General features: G+C 47.1%; 2 protein-coding genes across 8 annotated transcripts in view; both read right to left on the bottom strand.

Annotated features, from left to right (window-relative positions):
* MROH2A (maestro heat like repeat family member 2A) overlaps positions 1–7,108 on the bottom strand; it is a 40,459-nt gene extending 33,351 nt beyond the window's left edge. The window contains exons 1-5 of the mRNA XM_081052210.1: positions 7,015–7,108; positions 6,600–6,781; positions 3,436–3,567; positions 3,046–3,208; positions 652–750 (exon numbers count right to left, since the gene is read on the bottom strand). Of these exons, the coding sequence (XP_080908336.1) occupies positions 652–750; positions 3,046–3,208; positions 3,436–3,567; positions 6,600–6,781; positions 7,015–7,096 (658 nt within the window). The 5' untranslated portion in view covers positions 7,097–7,108. The remainder of the gene's footprint in view (positions 1–651; positions 751–3,045; positions 3,209–3,435; positions 3,568–6,599; positions 6,782–7,014) is intronic.
* A 5,394-nt stretch (positions 7,109–12,502) lies between these two features.
* Positions 12,503–19,018, bottom strand: part of LOC308499202 (UDP-glucuronosyltransferase 1A6-like) — a gene marked incomplete at both ends in the record, with an annotated part of 41,023 nt that continues 34,507 nt past the window's right edge. For 5 of the 7 annotated variants that reach the window (XM_081052204.1, XM_081052209.1, XM_081052203.1 and 2 more), the window contains 4 exons: positions 13,217–13,514; positions 15,811–16,030; positions 16,318–16,405; positions 17,028–17,159. In XM_081052204.1, coding sequence (XP_080908330.1) covers positions 13,217–13,514; positions 15,811–16,030; positions 16,318–16,405; positions 17,028–17,159 — 738 coding nt within the window. Of the gene's footprint in view, positions 13,042–13,216; positions 13,515–15,810; positions 16,031–16,317; positions 16,406–17,027; positions 17,160–19,018 lie in introns of those variants that run through there. The other 2 variants (XM_081052208.1, XM_081052206.1) reach the window with 2 other exon arrangements.

Here is a 19,018-nt window from a genome sequence, read left to right as displayed (position 1 = left end):
ACAGCTGACAGGGTACTGGGATGGCCAAAGACAGCCCAGAAAAATCCTCTCTGCGTCCCCCCATTCTGCCCTTCCAATCCCACACAGCCTTCTAATTTTTATCTCACATACCTGTGTGTGAAAGATACCCCCAAGGGGGCTTTAAGCACGCAGGTATGTTTAGGCCTCATCACTTGAGATTCACACACAGGGGTCGAGGGTGGGACCTGGAATATTACTCTTGACCCACCCCTGGGACTCCAATGCAGAGGGTAGCAAACACAGGTTGCCCTATTTTTCTCAGGTGTCAGGGACTTGGGGACCACGTAAACATTATGGAATCAAAACCTGGGGCAAGGAGATCAGATGTAAAGAGCATCTAAGACCTGCCCGTCAGGCCCAACCTGGAGACATTTCTCCTGGTCTCCATCTCCTGTAAATCCCAGCACCCTTCTCTGGTCTTCTCCTGAAATGCTTAACTACAGAGCCAGCTAAAGCCAGTCACAGGGACGGCTTCCTCCCCCCGGAGAGCCAATCAGAGGCCGCACAAATGTTTGGGAATAAACGAACCACCCATCTCTTGTTCAACAACCCCTCCACCTGCTCCTTACCCCGATCTCCCCTCCAGCACCCTGATCGGGCCAGACCTGCAGGCCCGCGCGGGACACGTACCACCACAGATCACCTGGCGCATCTTGGCTTCGTTGGCGAGTCTCAGCATCGTGAATATGGTAGCCAGGGTGATGCCCATGTAGGGCATGAACTCAAACACTGTGCAGTGGGGGAGAGGCCGCAGGATGGGGGGTCAGCAAGGAGAGGACACCCCAGTCCCCCGCAGTGCAAGCCAAGGGAACCCCTTTGCCCCGCGGGGGCCACAGCTAATGGTGTGGGAGTCGGTGTGAGGTAAAAAGAGGGAACTAGAAGTGGACAAAGGGGAAGACAGGAAAGGGAAGAGGAGCAGGAGAGGGGGAGGAACAGGAGAAAGAGCTGAGACAGGGCCACAGGGAAGAGCGGGAGAGGCAGGAGTGGCAGAGAGAGGAGACGCAGTGGGCTCTCGGAGGGCGTCCGGCCGCCGTGGAAAGATGTCTGGCCCCTTTGGCTGTCCCACAAATGTTCTGGATGAATGACGAAACAGGGAAACAGCCAGTGAGAAAGAGGGACTAAAAGATGGCAACAGGCACACAGAAGAAAGGAAACAGATGGGAAAGGGTGAGAGGAAAGAGAGGTTGTTGGAGAAAGAGACACTGGTGACAGATCCACCCTCCACTCCCGCTCCAAGCCCAGGCCCCCACGTGCGCTGGGAGCTCCCATCCCTGCCAACTCACCTTCTTCAGACTTTCCCTCCCGGGCTGGGCCCCTCCCGCCTCTCCATCGTCTGTTCTGTTCGTCTTTCCTGGCTCTTTGGCCCCGGCCCCCGCAAGCTCCTCCAGCTGCCATCTCATTTCTCTCCCCGCACAGCGAGCACTGACCCTCCTTGCCACACAGCCTCTCCTCTTCCTCTCTCCAGCCCCCCAGCCCCCATCCCTAGCATGCCACAAAACTCTTCTCTGCCAAGAGGCCTTCTCCAGCCTCATCTGACTGGATCCCTCCACAAGGTGGGTCACAATTGGCCTCTGGACCCTTTCTGAATCACGCTCGTCCTCACAGGCCCCATGACGACACACCGATCTCCCCTTCCTCCCCACGCCCTTCCGATCCCCCTAAACCTTCTCAGTGCAGGGGCTTCTCCAGTCTGGGTGCTGACTCTCTTCTCTTCTCTCTGCTTTCACTCGCTTGGGGTCAGTGGCTTTGAACACAACCTGTGCTCCAAAGCCCCTGGTAGGAAGGTCCAGCCCAGACCTGCCCTCTGAACTCTGCATCCACACATCAACTCCCCACGTGACCTCTCCACTTGGCCATCTCACGAGGAGTGGGAACTCGGTACATGCAAATGAGGTTTTCTTATCTGAGCCCCCAACTTCTCTTTCCCCATGTTTCCCGTCTCAGGATGTGAGACCACCAGACACACAGTTGCTCAAACCTGAAACATGGAAGTCATTCTCGCTCCCTCTTGTTCCTTCAGCTCCTGCACATAACTCATCAGCAGTCCCATCGACCAGAGCCCCATCTATATGTCGTATCTGTCCACAGCTCACCAAACGCCAACGTCACCTCACATTTACACATCTCCCCATCCGTCTCTATCCTCCATCCATACAACAGCTAGAATGGTCTTCCTGGGACCTAAGCTTCATCAGGCAAGTCTGCAACCTAAAATCCCTCCATGGCTTTCTAGTACCCTCAGTTATAGTCCAGACTCTGTACCCACTTGGCCTGCTTAACTCTCCAACCTCATCTTACACCATCTCCCCCTCACTCTCTAACTCTTAGCTCTTCAGGGAAAGTAAGCTTTTCTCTGACTCAGGACCTTTGCACATGATGTTCTCTTAGTGCAGAATGTTCTCCCCCACCCCGTTCTTCACATTATATCAGCATCTCATCCTTCAGGTCACAGCTAAAGTATCACTACCTCCATGAGGACCCTACAGAAAACAGGTGACCCTCATCCTACTCTCAAGCGACCACCTGGCTGCTCTCTTCACACCCATCATCCCATATTGTGTTCACCTATTTTCTTGTTTATGGTCCTTTGTGAGCGTAGAGACCATGCACGTGGCCACACACCCACCACAGAACCTGCATGGAGCAGGCACTCAGTGCCCGTTTGTAGAATGAAAGGAGAGGGAACAAGAGAGAAATGTTTGGGAATAAACAAACAACCTGCCTCTTGAGAAAAGGAGATGACAAGAATGGAGCCTGAGAGGAAGAGAGGAAAGAGAGAGGTTTGGAGGAGATGGAATAACAGAGGAATAGAGACCAACATGAGAGGCAGAAACACAGAATCTTCACAGTTGAGAAAGACACGCGGACATGAAAAAAGGAATGCCAGAGAAAGATAAGGCAAGAGAGAAATGGAGAGCGTGGGGCAGAGACAAGAACAGAAATGGAGAGAGGCAGAGACCAGGAGAGAGCCCTGGGCTGGCTCGAAGGGGCCAGAAGCTGGGGCTGAGGTCCCACGTGCCCTACCATTGCTATGGGCCAGCTTCGCCAGGGTGATGATGACAAATTCATCCGTGAGGTCAAGGGGCTTGAGGTGGTGCTGCAGCTCGTACATGACCAAGCTGAAGTGGTTTCGGGATAGAGTCACCAGGGTGTCACTAGCCACCTCTGCCCTCACGTAGCCTTCCATCTGAGGGACGGGAGAGGGACGTGTGGTGCCACCACCACCTGGGCCCTTATGAAAACCCTCCCGCCCCCAGCCTGCTCCAGCCCTGCTGGGCTCCCTGGGGCGAAGCCTTTCCTCGCCCCCTGAGGTAACTGAACAAGGGCTTTGGGCATCCTAGGCCGTGCCTACCAACAGCCCAGGCCAGGACTGGTGCTGGGGTGGCACCCCGACGGAGCCCAGGGCCCTACTACCTTGGGGAGCTCCCTCATCTCCTGGGAGGCAATGGCAACCAGCCTCTGGACACACGGCTCCTCCAGTTCCCCCTCCTGCTGGATGATCTCCTGAAGAATGTTGTAGATGTTGATTCTGCGCTGGGTGGAAATCTGGGAAACAAGTATGGCGGGTGGGGAGGTCCTGGACTGGGCAGTGGGCCAAGGGCAGGCCTAGCCCTCCCCCAGCACACGGTCCACCATCTATTCCCTTTCACCTCCTCCTATACACCCCACCTGGCATGGGTTCCCCATCCTCAAATCGCCCCAGCCTCTGATCTCAATTTCTCCCTCTCCATCACCTCCCCTTCTCTCCTCCCAGCCGACGCCTCCAACTGGTCCTCTCATTGTGGCCTGCAAATCTTGTCTCCAGTCCCTCATCTCAGTCTGGCACACTCAGCAAGGCAGGGGTCAAATGGTCAGCTCGCAAGGTCCTCCTCAAACTTGGCACTGGCTCAATTGATAGTCCAAAAGGGTGGTTCACCCTGCCCTTTGCCCTAGTGAGGGAGCGTTTAAGACCAGGAAATATTTCACTGACTCCATTGTGATTCCTAGATAGCACTTATCACTATTACAGATGGCCTGGTTTAGGATAGGATTGGACAAAGAGATTGTGCAACCCAGGCCACGCCCCGAGTCATACTTGAAAATAACTCTCATTTAATCAGGTACCACCAGCCACTCTGAAGGAATGTGGGCTGGTGACTGCAAAGCCCTCTGGGAAAATGGCTTTCTCCCCCCAGGTGGTAAGAAGGTCACTTCCCAATAGTCCAGAGACCTAGCAAATTTGAGGATTTCAAGAAGGGAGGAAGTCATCTAAATTTATGTTCTACTAGTCAAATCCATTACAGAGAGCTGGTCTTGCTTTCCTAGTCTTGATATAGCAAGTAATAGAGGCTTATGAGATGCTAATCGGAGATTCCTCATGAAAACTCCTGGATAGAAGATAATTCTGTGGCCTTAGCTGTTCAGTAGACCAATATTTATCAACCATTTCTTCCTTTCTCTTCCTTCCTTCCTTCCTTCCTTCCTTCCTTCCTTCCTTCCTTCCTTCCTTTCTTCCTTTCTTCCTTCCTCCTTCCCTCCCGCACTCCCTTCTTCTCTCTCTCTCTCTCTCTCTCTCTCTCTCTCTCTCTCTCTCTGCTCCCTAAGGAGCCTTCTTAGACATTTTTCCCCCTAATATTCAACCCTCCCAAACCCTTAATACCACATACATATTATGTATCTGTTTATAAGCTGTACACATCTCTGTGCTTTATACATAAAAAAGTCAGATTTTTCTTCAGCCCCCCAAGAACCAATTTTACCCATTTGGGGGCAGTATCCCCATTGAGAATGCACGCTCTAGATTTTCAAAGCAAACTCAAGGAGGCCTATGTGCTCCATTAACATTCTTGTTGCACCTACATAAATGGCCAGGCGAATTATAATAGGGCAAGCCTTTTCTGGAACCAAGATGAATCTTTGGAGAATACTTATGGTCACAAGAGAAAAACTGTGCAAGGCTTGCAAACTGGCATAAAACAGGCAGCGGGTGCTCTCCAGAGGAGTGTGTGTGGTGCTGCCTGCCAGCTGCTCTGGGGTTACGGGGCCTGGGGCAGTGGGTGTCTGTCTTGGGACTGTCTAGGTGATGTCATAGCTCCAGAGGATAGAAGCTAAGTTGTAGAAAACTGAACACAATGCAAACATTTCCACCATGGCATTAAAAACGATTCCTGCTTGTGGTAATACAAATAAACTTTGTCTGGTAAAGAATACATATAAATATAAGTAAGATTCTCACGTTAACAGATTTTAATATCTTACTGTTTCCTTCACTAGAGAATAACTAAAATCTTTGACCCATGTTAATTTTTAAAACATGCCTATTACGTATTGTCTGTTTATTGCCACTGATCACTGATTACCACCTGGGTATCAATCATGTTTTTAAATTTCCTGTATTTCCAAATGCTTTGACATCTTGGGGTCTTGCCCCTCCCAGGTTAGCCAGTTCCTACAGATAGTGAACTCACCCATGAGCATTTCAAGTGCAATCCAGAGCCCACACCCCAACCACGGGACCTCACATGCTGAGCCATTACCCACCTGCCCTAACCACCGCAGGGCCAGGCACCAGACAGCCAGGGACAGTCCCTCTGCCCAGAGCCACTGAAATTACTCAAACAGGCCAATCCTGATTCTGCTCACCCGGCCTTGCCCAGCCCTCCCCCACCAGAAACCACAGGAAATGCTCTTGCCCACAGTTTCCCCTCATTCCCTCAGCCTCTCGCCCAATCCTGCTGCTTCCCCCTGTGGCCTTCGCCTCCAGGGGTCTGTAACAAATTATCTCTTCAAGGGCACTCATCTCCTGAGCTATTGGCCTCACCAGTCCTGAATAATCATAAAACCTACATTTTAAAAGCCTGTTATGGAAATTCCCTGCCTATGCGTTTGACTCTGGCATACCTTCTTCATGGCTGCCACACATTTTTCTAGAAGATTAAACTTTCTATAAAGAACCCCTATGAAAAACTCCTTTGCTACCTACCTCCAAAGGTGAAAGGCTTATCTAAAATCCAGCAGCTCTTAAAAGTGTGGTCTGCAGACCAGTAGTAGCCTCACCTGGGAACTTACTAGAAATGCTGGTTCCTCAGGCCCTGCCCCAGACTCACTGAACAAGGAACTTTCCAGGTGGAAAACCCAACAATCTGGGTTTCAACAAGCCCTCTGCTACTCTAGTGCAAATTCACCCGTGTCGTTCAAGATCCACCATGATCTCCTGTCGCACTTCCTGTCACTCCCTTCGGCATCCTCTCCCCCAGTCTCCTGCACCAGGGAACAGTCTCCCGACTGGCCCAGCGTCCCTGAGCCCTGTGTCTGCTCTGCCTTTGATGCCCCATGTCGGCCCACAGGAGCAAACCCTGCACTAGGATGATGGCTCCCAAACCTCTGTGTCTGAATACAGAGCAGCTTTTAAAAACCGTGAAAGCCCCACTGGGCCCTCAAGGAGCAAGAAGCTCTCAGTCCGGCCCGTCCCTGTACCCTACTACCCAGCCCGCACCTGTGAGAGTCAATCAATACATGTGTGCTGGGCAGTGGATGGACGCACAAACAAGCCACAGTGGCTGGGCTCCGAGGAGCAGCTGCGGGAGAGGAGGCCTTACCTGCGGCACCTGCAGGCAGCGGATGAGAGCGTTCATGACCACACAGGGCTCGGTGGTGGCCTTCTCCGTGATTATCACCGAGGCCAGTGTCTTCCGCATGTCGGGACCTGCCCCAGCAGTGTCCGTCTTTGCTGACTCGCTGTCCATGATGTTGAGGAGGTTTGTGACTTGTTGGAAAGTACCTGAGACAAAGGTGGCACAGGTGTGGTGCTGAGATGACCATCACAGGAGGTGCTCCGTGTTTCCCAGTCTCACTGACACCTGCACAGCCTTAGCTCTACCTGTGACGTGATTGGGCAGGGACCTTCCTGTCCACTGTACAGATGGAGAAACTGAGGCCTCAGCAAGGACTGGCCGTCAAGAAGTTAGTGGTCAAGATGGGACAGGAATGCAAGGACGTGGCTGTCTTTCTTACCACCATCGTCTCGCTCCAGAGGTTCCGGCTCTTCTGTTTCCTCTGATAGGTCCTCATTTGAGTCTATGGCTGCTTCTGCCATCTCTTCCTCAGGCTCTTTTGGGAGACACAAGATTTGTAAAGGACTCGGTGTATTGACTGCACAGTCTAAGACGACCCCCAGTGCCTCCACCTGTATAATCCCCTCCCCTTGGGTTTGCACAGAACCCACGATTCACTTCTAATCAATAGAATATGGTGACAGTGATGGGAAGCCACTCTCGTGATCACATTCTGTCATTTACGCTCCGTTTGAGCAGACTGGAGAAAAACATTCTCCTGCTAGCCTTGAAAAGGGACAGCCATGCCGTCAGGTGCCTGCAGAGGGGGCCATGTGACAAGGAATCCAGGGCCTCAGTACTATCCCCACAAGGACCTGGATTCTGTCAACAACTACATGGGGGGCTGGGGGCGGGAACCGAGCTCCAAGAAGGACACTGGCATCTTTGAGCACACCCTGTGAGCCCCCGAGCAAAGCACCCTGCTAAGCTGTGTCCAACTCCTGACTCACAGAAACTCACAGAAACTGTGAGATAATAAATGGGTGTTGTTTGAAGCCAATAAATCTATGGCAGTTTGTTACACAGCAACAGATAACTAAGACACTTGGTTAAGTGAGTCCTCCCTTCCTTTTTTCTAGACGCTGAAAACTAAAGATTAATGAGAAATCCCCCTCAGCAACTCTCATAGTCCTGTCAAGGGACTCTTACAACATCAGCAGCTTCTTGAGGGCTGACAAACACCAACATGGATGTCAAGATGGAGGACCGAGAGCTCCCAGACCCTTTCTCCTCCTGTTCCATGCCCCTCAAACCCCATCCCTGGGCCCTTCACCATCCTGTGCTCTGTCCTGGGAATGCTTTAAAGATCTCCTCTGGGACCTAAATACTGACCTTTTCTCAGAGTTATCTCCTGGATGGAAAAAAAATACAACACAAGAAGAAGGTCCGTTCATTGCCTAACACACATCAATGGGAATGTGGACAGTGGCGGGATTGCTTGTCAAAGAAGTGAGAAGTTGGGCCGCTCAGTCATAACGCGGATGAGGAACGGGTCTCCTGGCAGAGCAGGAGGGCTTCACTAGAATCATCACCGTTAGGGCCCAGGCCCTTGGAATTTTAAGGTCCAACTGCCTCCCTGAGTCTCTGTCACCTGAGGGCTCTGAGGGGTGCAGAGGGCCCTGTGATAAATCTCACATTATGTTGTCGTTAAACATTTCTGTTAAACACATGTCTGATGAAGTACGATGGCCTGTTTGGGAAAGGAAAATAGTTAGGAGGGGGTGATTCACAATGCCATCCCCTGGGGATGTGGTCATAGGGCCCCAGGGTGGTGGGCGAGGTCAGGGCAGCTATAGGGAAGGAGGTGACAAAGGAAAAAGGACTTCTCTTCCTCAAGGACTTGCGGCGTGGGGAAGGGGCTTCCCACTGGCAGAATACTGAGAAGATGAAGAACCTCAACGAAGGCAGAGACCCTGTTTCCTCAAACCAAAAGTGGGACCCCACAGATTTCCCTGTCACTTATAACTGAGACAGAAAGTCCAGATCACCAGTGTGAGCAATGAAATATGGACCTCCGGAAACCTTTCTATGCATTACTGGGCAACAGAACAAGACTCAGAGCCACTTAGGTGTAAGACTGCTTAGTGAAATTTGCTCAGAGTTTTCCCTCCCTGCCCAGAGAGGGTTCCTTAGTCTCTGCTTGGACATCTCTGATACCAGGAAGTTCGTTACCCTCTGTAACCGAGTTCTACTTCATTGGATCTGAATGGTTAGAAAGTGAAAATGCTCTATACAGTGCCATAAAAGTCACACACAAAAGTCACACATTGTTCCTCGGTCTGCCCTTTGGAGACATAGGGACCAATATGGAACAGACACCAACATGGAGACAATTGCCATGTGCCCCTTCTTTCATAGCCCCCTCTGCCCTACCTCCTTTGACTCCCCTCAGGCCTTGACTCCCTGTTGTCGTCTGAGGGTCTAAAGACGCAACACATGAAACGTCATGGATGTAGAGCCAAAAGTGAATGTATCAGTTAGCCTTTGCTGTGTAATAAGCCACCTCAAAACATAATGACTGACAACAACTTGTTATTGTTCACGAGTCTGTGGGTAGTCAGCTGGGTGGTTCTGTTGGTCTGGGCCGTGTCCAGCTAAGCACAACTGGAGTGACTCATGCATCAACAGTCAGATGGTGGGTTGTGCGAGGGCTGGCTGGTCTAGGAGGACCTCACACAGGTATCTGGCAGATGGCTAGCAATTGGCTGAGGTGACCGAGATGATTGGGACACCTGTCTCTCATCAGGTTTAGCCCAGGCTGTCCTCATAGCAGCTGGACAGGGTTCCAACAGAGTGAGCAGAAACAGAAAGGCCTCTTGCACCCTGGAGTTGGAACAAGTACCCATCACCTCTGCCACATTTTATTAGCCAAGGCAAGTCACAAGCCAACCCAGACTCGAGGGGTGGAGAAATAGATCTCTGCTCTTAGTGGGAAGAGCTACAAAGTCACATTGTGAAGGACATGGTTATCAGGAGGGGTGGAGAAAGGGGCCAGTTTTTATTACGCACGTGCTGAGTGTGTAAGCCATGGCAAAAAGTGAGATGCCCTGAACACGTTATCCAGAGAAAACATGAAGACAGTAGAAGTGGCCCTGCTTGGTTTTCCAAGATAAAAATACTTTTAATTATTTTTTCCAGATTATGACAATCATTTTTGACTCACATACCATCCATGCATAAAACCAGCTACTCTCATATGCTGTCACTCTGCTGAGCTTCCTGCCTCTGCTTCTATGGGAACTAACTTGAAAATAAAACATTGTATTTGTAGAAACCTGTGAGCTTAAATGCATGAAAGGGCCAAGGCAGAAAGTGGAAAAATAGTAGACACATTTGAGGCATCTCCCCAGCTCACAAGTTTCCTTCTTCCCTGACCTTTGGGATCACGGTTTGGGCTCCTAGTGGCCATGTATTCCTTCTGTAATCCCTCCCCCACCACTCCTGATTGGACAAGGAATGGATACCTGACCCAGCTGGATGAATCAGATTCTTTCTCTCAGGAATTCGGAACTCTGGATAAGGGATAATCCAGTCAGTGTCCTGTGGGATCTTGTAGCTGAGGGATCTGGGGGCTGAGGAAAAAAGAAGACCAAGAGGAGAGGAAAGACTAAAGCCAGCTCCCAGAGTACACAGGGACAGGAGAGGGCAGGAGGGGTTCCACTCAGCCTAGCCACTCCAGAGGCTTGGTCACGAGACTCAAGTCCTTGGGAAGCCTGTTTCCTTACAGAAAGACCCATTTTTGCTTATGGTATCCCAAGTTGGGTCCCCTCACTTGCAAACAAGAGGGTGTAAGGGCTAGAAACACAAAGGTGCATAGGAGCATGAGCTGGTTGGAGGTCAGAGCAGCTCAGGGTCCCTGAGAGAGGTGGGGGCAGCAGGGAGCATGGGCAGTGAGGCTGGAAGATGGGTCCCTGAGTGGACGGGGAAGGGCCTGGAAGGAGGCTGGAAATAGTCCACGCATTACCACAGGGTCCAACAAAGATGTGGGGTGGGAACTTGTGTTCCCAAAGCAGCCCAGGAAAGGAGTAAATGGGGCCAGGGTCAGGAGACACCCACTGGAAGCCTACGCACTTAAAACTTCTACATGTAACACAAAGCAACAAACAAACAGAAGTCTGAACAAAATGAAAGGCAAAGAACAAGTGAAGAAAATGCATACAGCACATGACAGAAGATACTCTCATTAGCGCAGTAAGCACTCTGAGCAAATCCTCTGGGTAATACACCCTCGCAAAGGAACCAAAAAAGAAATACAAATGGCTCATAAGCTAGTAAGAAAAAATTCAACTTTTAATAGTCATAATAAGAAAAGCAAATTTAAAACAAGATCCCACTTTTCACCTATCAAACAGACGCTTTTTAAAAAAAATAAGGTATTATTTTATACTGAAGATGTGTGAGAACCTGGCTCTCACACCATCTCAGGATGTAGTTTGGGAATATCTCAAACCATTTGCCCAGGGTAGCGGTGCAGTGTGGCAGGGCCTACCCATATGCCCTGTGTTCTTACCTCTTTAATGTACAAGCCCACCTTCAACACCCCATCGTCCTGTTTCTCCTGTGAGCTCTCTGGCCTTTGGAGCCACCCATACTCACCGGAAGTGTGGGCAAATTAACACCACTTGGGGGCAGCCAATCACTGGCAGAGCGAGTACTTAGATACCCAAGGGCCTTGCTTCTTGCTGGGATAAGTCTGGTGTATTTTCTGCACTGGTCCCCAGTGTCAACCAGAGAGATTCAGCTCCAGTCACCCACAGGCGAGGCAGCTTCTTGGCGGTCATTAGTCCCCAGCCCACTCCCCACACCCGTGTCAGGATTTCCTTCAGTTCCAAATAAACTACTTGCCCTTGAATCCTTGCCACAGGGGAACCCAAGCTGAGACTATGATTGATTTATTGTAAAACACTTTCCCACAAAAATAGTCATGAATGTGTGCAAAGACTTAGCTGCTAGGACATTGTTATGCAGCGTCTCTGGTCCTGCTCCCCGCACAAGAATGCAGGATAGGGTGAGGCCAAAAAGGAACACCCACAGAGCCATAGATAGGGGAGTCATACCACTATATTCTCAATGGCGGCTGGTTGAGACACAAGAGCAAACATCCGCCAGTACCTTAACGCAGGGTTTTCCTGCACCCCACCCTGGCAAGACACAGGAAGTAGGATCCACACAATCCACAATCCACCATCCGCTTCCCTGCCAACCAACCCCACTTCCTAGCTGCAATCCGCTGTCCGCTTCTCTGCCTGCCAGCCAGCCAGCCAGCCAGCCAACTAACCAACCAACCAACCCCTAGCGTAGCCACGGCAGTTATATTAGTGGCTAATGGCTAACCGGTAACAGCTGATGGCCACCCAGCCACAGGGGATGGCTATCTAATTATAGCTGATGGCCATCTAATAACCGAGCCAGCACCTTTCCACATGAGGCCGAGAGCCTGGAAACTGCACTCCTGGCTCTGTCCCCACAGACATTCTGTGAGGTCTTTTTTTATAGAAGAAAATAAAAGTGGACCCCCCACCCCGAGCTGTGTGGTTAAATACATCCTGATAAATCCATGCAATTGAATAGTCCTTGGCTGTGAAAAACAAATTAAATGTTATACAAAGACCTGGGGAGAACAATCATGATAGTGTGAAGTGAAGAATGTTAAACAATGGACATATCTGGTGTAGCTACAAGATTTTATATATATATTTGTTAAAATAGTAATCATCATTATTTCTGAGGAATGGAATTATGAGCAATTTTAATTTTCTTGTGTGTGTATGCATACACCTCTGTATTTTTCAAATTTTGCCATAATCATGCTTTACTTTTGTAATTAGAACACGTAATTTAACAATAAATAAATGCAATACCAATAAAGAGAAGAACACCTACAAAGTATAATTTAGATAAATTTATTAATGTTTTTAGTTGTGGGAAACATTGGAGAAAAATATACTTGCCAGACACTATACTTTGAGTTTTTATCAAATTCAGATCCATGACACAAGCAATGATTATCCTCTCAAACACACAATTATGTATCAAAACACATCAATTATGTATCATTCTTTCCTCCCACCAAAGGAAAAAATCACACACCGTTCTCCAAGGACTCTGTCATTCATTCATTTCAAGTATAAAGCACTATTTCCTAAAAAAAATAAATGTTTCCTTATTTAAATACACAAAGTGACATCTGTGAAACATGAGCTTAAATTAGGACCTGCCATTATCACTGAAGGAATTGATCACAACAGCCTGGCCATAAATCCTGTTAGGAGCCAGATGATGTTAGAACCGTTATCCAAGGTGGAGGCAGCTGTGGCTTCCAAAAGATGCCATTTCTAAGAGAAGTAATGCCGCGTGAAGGAGGGACCTGTCCAACCCTCTTGGCAAGTCATTTGAAAGATGGCAAGTGTAGTCCAGGTTAAAGGTACTGGAAGGGGCAGAAAATATTCACATATTTTTACCAAGTTGACTGACTAGCAATTAAATTATTTTTCTTTTTAAAATGCACTCTGGGGTGTCTCACTTATGGCAAAGTATCTCTTCAATAAGCATAACATTGAATTTAACACTGAATCTGTTTGCAAATTTGGGTCGCCCACTTCTCAGTGTGCCTTGGATTTCTGAGCTTTCTTAACTCGCCCTTTTTTCCCACAGCATTTCCGGTAGCCGAAGGCACAACATTTATAGCCAATGAAGACGACTCCCAGAACAATGGCCAAGAGGAAGCCAATGACGTCCAAAGAGTGGTACTGGTACCAGGTGAGGTCGTGGGCGGCAGGGCGCAGATGTGGTGCCCCCTTGTGCCTCATCACGAATTCCACCCAGAACACAGCCAGGTCCAACGGCTCGATGGGGCGGTCCTTGTGAAGGCTGGAGAGACGCATGATGTTTTCCTTATAGCTAAACGTAAAGACAGTTACGTGAATGCCTGGGACACCGATGGTAGGGAACTATCCTCCTTTCATGCTTGTTTGCTTGCTTCCATAGTCCCAGTTAGTACCAGATGTTCCCAAACTTGGTAGAGAAAATGTGTCCCTGTTATAACCAGCAAATAAAACATGCCTGTGCATGCGCGTGCACACACACACACACACACACACACACAAATGTTCTTTATCTCTTAGAAAGAAGACAGAAAAACAGAAGTCAAAATTATAATTTAAAATTATTCAAAACCTGCTTGTTATTTTTCTTCTTTTCTTTATAGTGATTTTTTTGTAGGAAATTAGATTATACTTTCTTTATAGTAAGATAGTAAAGAAATAAAAGAAAAGGTCATGTCAGAAATTATGAACTACTTCCCATTCGAATTTGTAAACAATCACATCTAGCCAAAGTATAAAGCCATTGTTAAGTGCCATCTCCAAGATAATAGTGTACATTTTCAGTTTGATTGTTGAAACATCAAACCGTCCAAGGGCTAAATTTAACATGAGCCTGTGTCTATGCAGCCTGTTAAAGCAAAATGCATTCCTGTTTATTCGGCACAGTGTTGAAAGCTGAATCAGAACATCCAAATCCAAAATGGGTTAGATGCTTTAATGCTTAGCATGCATGCACTAGGAGAGGAAAGAGAAGGAAAAGGAAGAGGAAGGGGAGAATGAGGAGGGGAGGGGGCGGAGGGGAAGGAGAAGCAAAAGGAAAAGGGAAAGAAAAGAGAGAAGAGAAAAAAGACACTTTTATTGGGGAGTAATTAAACATGTCTGTCATTGTACTTGGATATATTATTCTAATGTAATATTACTATTTGGCCAGACATCCTGTTAAACACCTTCCTTTTATATAAATCTTCTCTTACTCGAGGTAGATTTTCTTGGACATTCATTCATTATTTATGGAGCACCTTTTATGGCCTGGTTGCATAGTCTGCTGTTTAAATTTTTTTTATTTTTCTTTGTTTTATGTAGGTATTGTCCAAGCTTAGAGTGTTGGGAACTGGAGATTCACAGTCAGGTAGAGATGGCTCAAAAATGAATAGACGAAGTTAGTTAATAACTTAAATAATAAGTGTTTTCTTAAAATAATAATGTACCGGAGCACTTGTACCAAGTCATTTTTAGGTTTCCAGTGGTTGCCTATACCACTGAACAAAAGATCAAAATTATATGTGAGCGCCAGCAGCGCATTTCATCTGTCTATGGAGAGAAGTCCGGTTTTGATTGTATTGATGTGTGAGCAGCACGGCCTGCCGCTGACAAGCCAGGCTGCCAGAAGCAACTAGTTGGAATAAAAGGATGAGAACACCTCCAACTGCCCTGGGCAGGTTGTTCGTACTCTTTGAAGTTAGTACACTTTACAGTGGGGTTATGTGGACGTTTCTGTTCACCGCGTGCATGTGAGCACCATTTCTCCCCTATTTTCCCTTTCCTAGCTCACTGTGTCCCCCTGTGCCGTGTCTCCTCCCGTCTGAACATACTCCAGGGTTCCACATCTGCCCTCCTGACTGCTGTCTCTTCTGAAACGAAGCAACTACAGGTGAAGGCTCCTGACACTCTCACAGACACACATATGCACTCACACAGGCATGCACACATGCATGCACATGCACACATTTGCACAAACACACTCGTGCACACTCATACATTATTGATTGTTGGATGAAGGCTACCCCTGGCCATCACTTCTTTCCATATGGTTTCATCAGCCAATATTACCTGTGAGCTTGACAACTATACAATAAATTTCAGAGATCATTGGATCTGATGGCTTTTGCCCTTTGAATCATTTTCAGAACTACATTTGAACAAACTTATCTTGCTTTTATTATAAGCCTTTTATTTTAAGTGATATCACATGAACTCCCGCCACTTTTAAATCCCCAAGAATAAAATTTCTCACAGGCTTCAGTGCTAGGAAAAGCTGTACCTCTAAGCACCCGGTTTGTTTTTATCTTATGGACACTATGCTTCTTGTAATGGAATATTTCTCTTTGCAGGAATTTATAGATCGGGCATCTATCGTGGTGACTTTTTAAAATATATATAAATTAAGTTTTAAATCTACCAGGAAAAATATTTAAAATCATGTCTATGATAAAATCTATAGGAATGAAGGCATCCTTTTATAAAATGATAACAAACCCCCAAGTGTCTTACTTGCAAATTAGACTTTTACATATTTGTTTTCACATTTGAGTATTTATTGCGAATGGGATGGCCAAAACACAACCAGTACTTCCCTGTACCTTCTCTCTTACCTTTTGTCATTGATGACAGTTTTGAGGGCATTTGCTAAATCTTCAGAGGTCATTTCCAGGACGTTCAAGGTCACACCCGCTCCCCGGGACTCCATGCGCTTTGCATTGTCCATCTGGTCACCAAACAGGGGTAACATCACCATCGGAACGCCGTTGCATATTCCCTCATAAATGCCATGGGAGCCAGAATGGGTGATAAAGGCACGAGTCTTCGGGTGACCTGGAAAGCAAAAACAGAGGGATGCTAGTGGTCAAGTCGCCAAGTTTCACATTCTGGCATCGTCTAGGTGATGGATACACTCTAAGGACTCGATGCTATCCACATGTGGCCCTTGTGGAAGTTTGCTGACAAAAATGTGGGTTGAGATGCTCCACTGGATAAAAAGCAATGTGGAACATGTTGGCCGTAATATTTTCCAGCTGAACAATCCTTTAGAATGGCCATGGCTAAGCCACTTTCTTAATTTAACCTTGGTTTGACTTACACATAAAATTCTCTCCACATACCGAGCAGATCATTTTGGGGCAGCCACTTGACAAGGATTGTATTCTTCGCAAGATTCGGAGGTGGAGTTCCCGTGTACCGCCACAGGACCTTACAGACAAGAAGAGAGTTTAAAGAACATAATAAGAGTTTTTAAAACAACGAAAAATAAAATTTTTTATGGTAACTAGAAAGCAGAGTCCTCTGAATGAACATAACCTTGGCAGGGGTGGGAGGGGTAGTGACTAAGAAGCTTCTGGGGGCTGGTAACATTGTATGGATTTGTGAAAAGTCATCAAGCTGTACATTTATGATTTTTGCACTGTTTTGCACTTTGAGGGAAGGTCTACTTACTCAAATGAGTGGGTGTAGAAGTATAAAAGTAGAAATATAAGAAATAAATCCAGATGTCCTAACCAACAGCTTTTTGGAGAAATATTTCTATTTAATATGAAGAATCACTATCCTGTTTATTTTGTTTTTAAAATAAATTCTCCTTAATACACTTTCGAGTCTCTTAGAGAAAATGAGGCCTCCAAGAGAATTGGACCATGGTTTAACAGAGCAGTTAAGAGTAAAATAGCAAAAAGAACAATTTTGGATTAATAATTAGGGAGTGGCAGAGAAAATCCAAGTCTAAAGTCCAACTAATAGAATTAGTATACATACTGGAAGTCTGGGGTTAGAACTCTTGTGAAGATAGATATAAAAGAATTGTATGGAATCTTCTTACTGTCTGAGGTATTTTGCTTAAAGCATCAGCAATTTCCATAGCTTTCTTCTTCGGAATCTCTGAGACCATTGAGCCCAAAGAGAAAACCACAATTCCATGTTCTCCGGAAGCGTTAACATACGCTTCAAATTCCTAGAGCCAAAAGAGAAATTTCTGGTTAATTTTTTTTCTCGTATTTGTAGGGTGACTGTATCCCTTAAGCTGTGAATCAGTTTCCTCTTAAGAATGCGATTAAAGGTGTGTGTGTGTGTGTGTGTGTGTGTGTGTGTGATAGAGACACAAAGTATTAACGTGTGTTATAGCATTTCTCCCTCCCTTACTCCCTTTCAAAGGAGGAAGGCTTCTTGCTTGCAGAGTTATCTCTTGGGTTCTTCTTGGAGATGCAGAATCCAGGTAGTGTGCTAATTTTCCAAAGGGAAAAAAATCAGAGAAAAGACCAGATCCACTTCCCGAAGGCTTGGGCAGCTGAGAAGCTCTTGGGGAGAGAGCAGACTTTAGGGGAGGGAGCAGAAGAAGAGGGCAGAAGACAGGAGGGAGGAATGGTGAGCTGGCCTCATGAGAGGAGAGAGCCTTTCAGTTGTGAACAGAAACACTGGGGGGAGGGGAAAACTGCTCAAAGATGATTTCAGAAAGCTTTCTAATAGACTCTAAGACTCCTGCACTGCCTCTTTAAGAAAGTCTACAGTAAAGATATGTATCACTTTCAAGGCTTCTGGAATATTCTTTTTATGTAGAAAGAACGAATCGAGTCAAAGCACAAAGCTACAGAGTGTTATGAATCAAGCTCACGATTAAGGAAGCAAACTCGAATAGTGAAGACAATCTTTAACAGCCCTTGGTCCCCTGCAGCCTGCCGCAGAGACTCCCACATGGCAGCCGACACATTTGGATGACTATAGATCATATTTGTGTCACTCAGCCCTCAAATTTAACCAATCAACCTTGCATTTTTCCACCTTCCCTGGAGAAGAGCTTTCTAAAGCGTGTAAATCAACTTTCCTGCCTTAGCAAGAAGAATATGCAGAAATATATTTGAATCTTTCTTTGCTACTTCCATAATGTACTGTAAAAAGCAAAACGCTCATCCCTAGGTATGAGGTGAAAAGCGGGGGGCGGAAACCCTGGCCAAGCGTGCATGAGTGATCTGAACCCCTTGCGCGGTCAGTAAGGGGACGTGAGTAAACCCTGGCTACCAAAGCCCCTGGTGGGAAAGACAAACAGGCCCCTAGTCTCCACCCACCCAGCATACGACCCTCACACAGTGCTCGTCCTGTTCCCGAGGCTGATCCTTTACAGCGACATGTCCATCACTGTATCCAAGGAAGATGGCGCCCAGAAGGCCACCCCGCTGTCTCCAACAAACACCACCTATGGGCATGACAGCCTCGGTTCTTTAAATATGAAGCTCAAGATAACAATAGGACTTGCTTCTGAAGAAACTTCTGGACAAGATGACCCAAAGAATCAGGAGTGAAGAACAGAGAGAGGAGCTGTGTGACAAACCCTCTATACATCACACCAGCTTGTTTCTCTGCTGAACGCCAGGTAGCATCATTATAAAACTGGGGGCTGAATTGACTCAAAGTCCTTCCTATTGCTAATGGCGTCCTATTGCCATTAAAGCCATCTTTCTCATCAAGGAGTAATTCTCTTTTCAATCGAGTGATGTTGGTTTATTTGAACTCTAAGCAGTGATTGATTTTCTAGTTAATAATGAATCTTACAACTACTAATGAATGTTGTACAGTGCCGTCTGTCGTTCCCTTGTATGAAGCAGGATGAGATTTCAGAAACTGTGTGTATGGGGCGAGAAACAGTGATGGCAGGGATTCCCAATCAGTAAATTCAGATTACAGATCATGACCTATCATGAGGCCTATCCCTGAAATGATAAGGAATAGACTTTGAGATGGGTGTGAAACAAAAGCTCTGATAGGATGCAGCAATCAGAAGAATGGCAGCATTAACCAGAGTGTTGAAAGAGGAACGTG

Source organism: Rhinolophus hipposideros, assembly GCF_964194185.1.
Source record: "Rhinolophus hipposideros genome assembly, chromosome: 6".
In the NCBI taxonomy this organism is placed as follows: domain Eukaryota; kingdom Metazoa; phylum Chordata; class Mammalia; order Chiroptera; family Rhinolophidae; genus Rhinolophus; species Rhinolophus hipposideros.
This window is presented reverse-complemented; position numbering and strand designations above follow the sequence as displayed.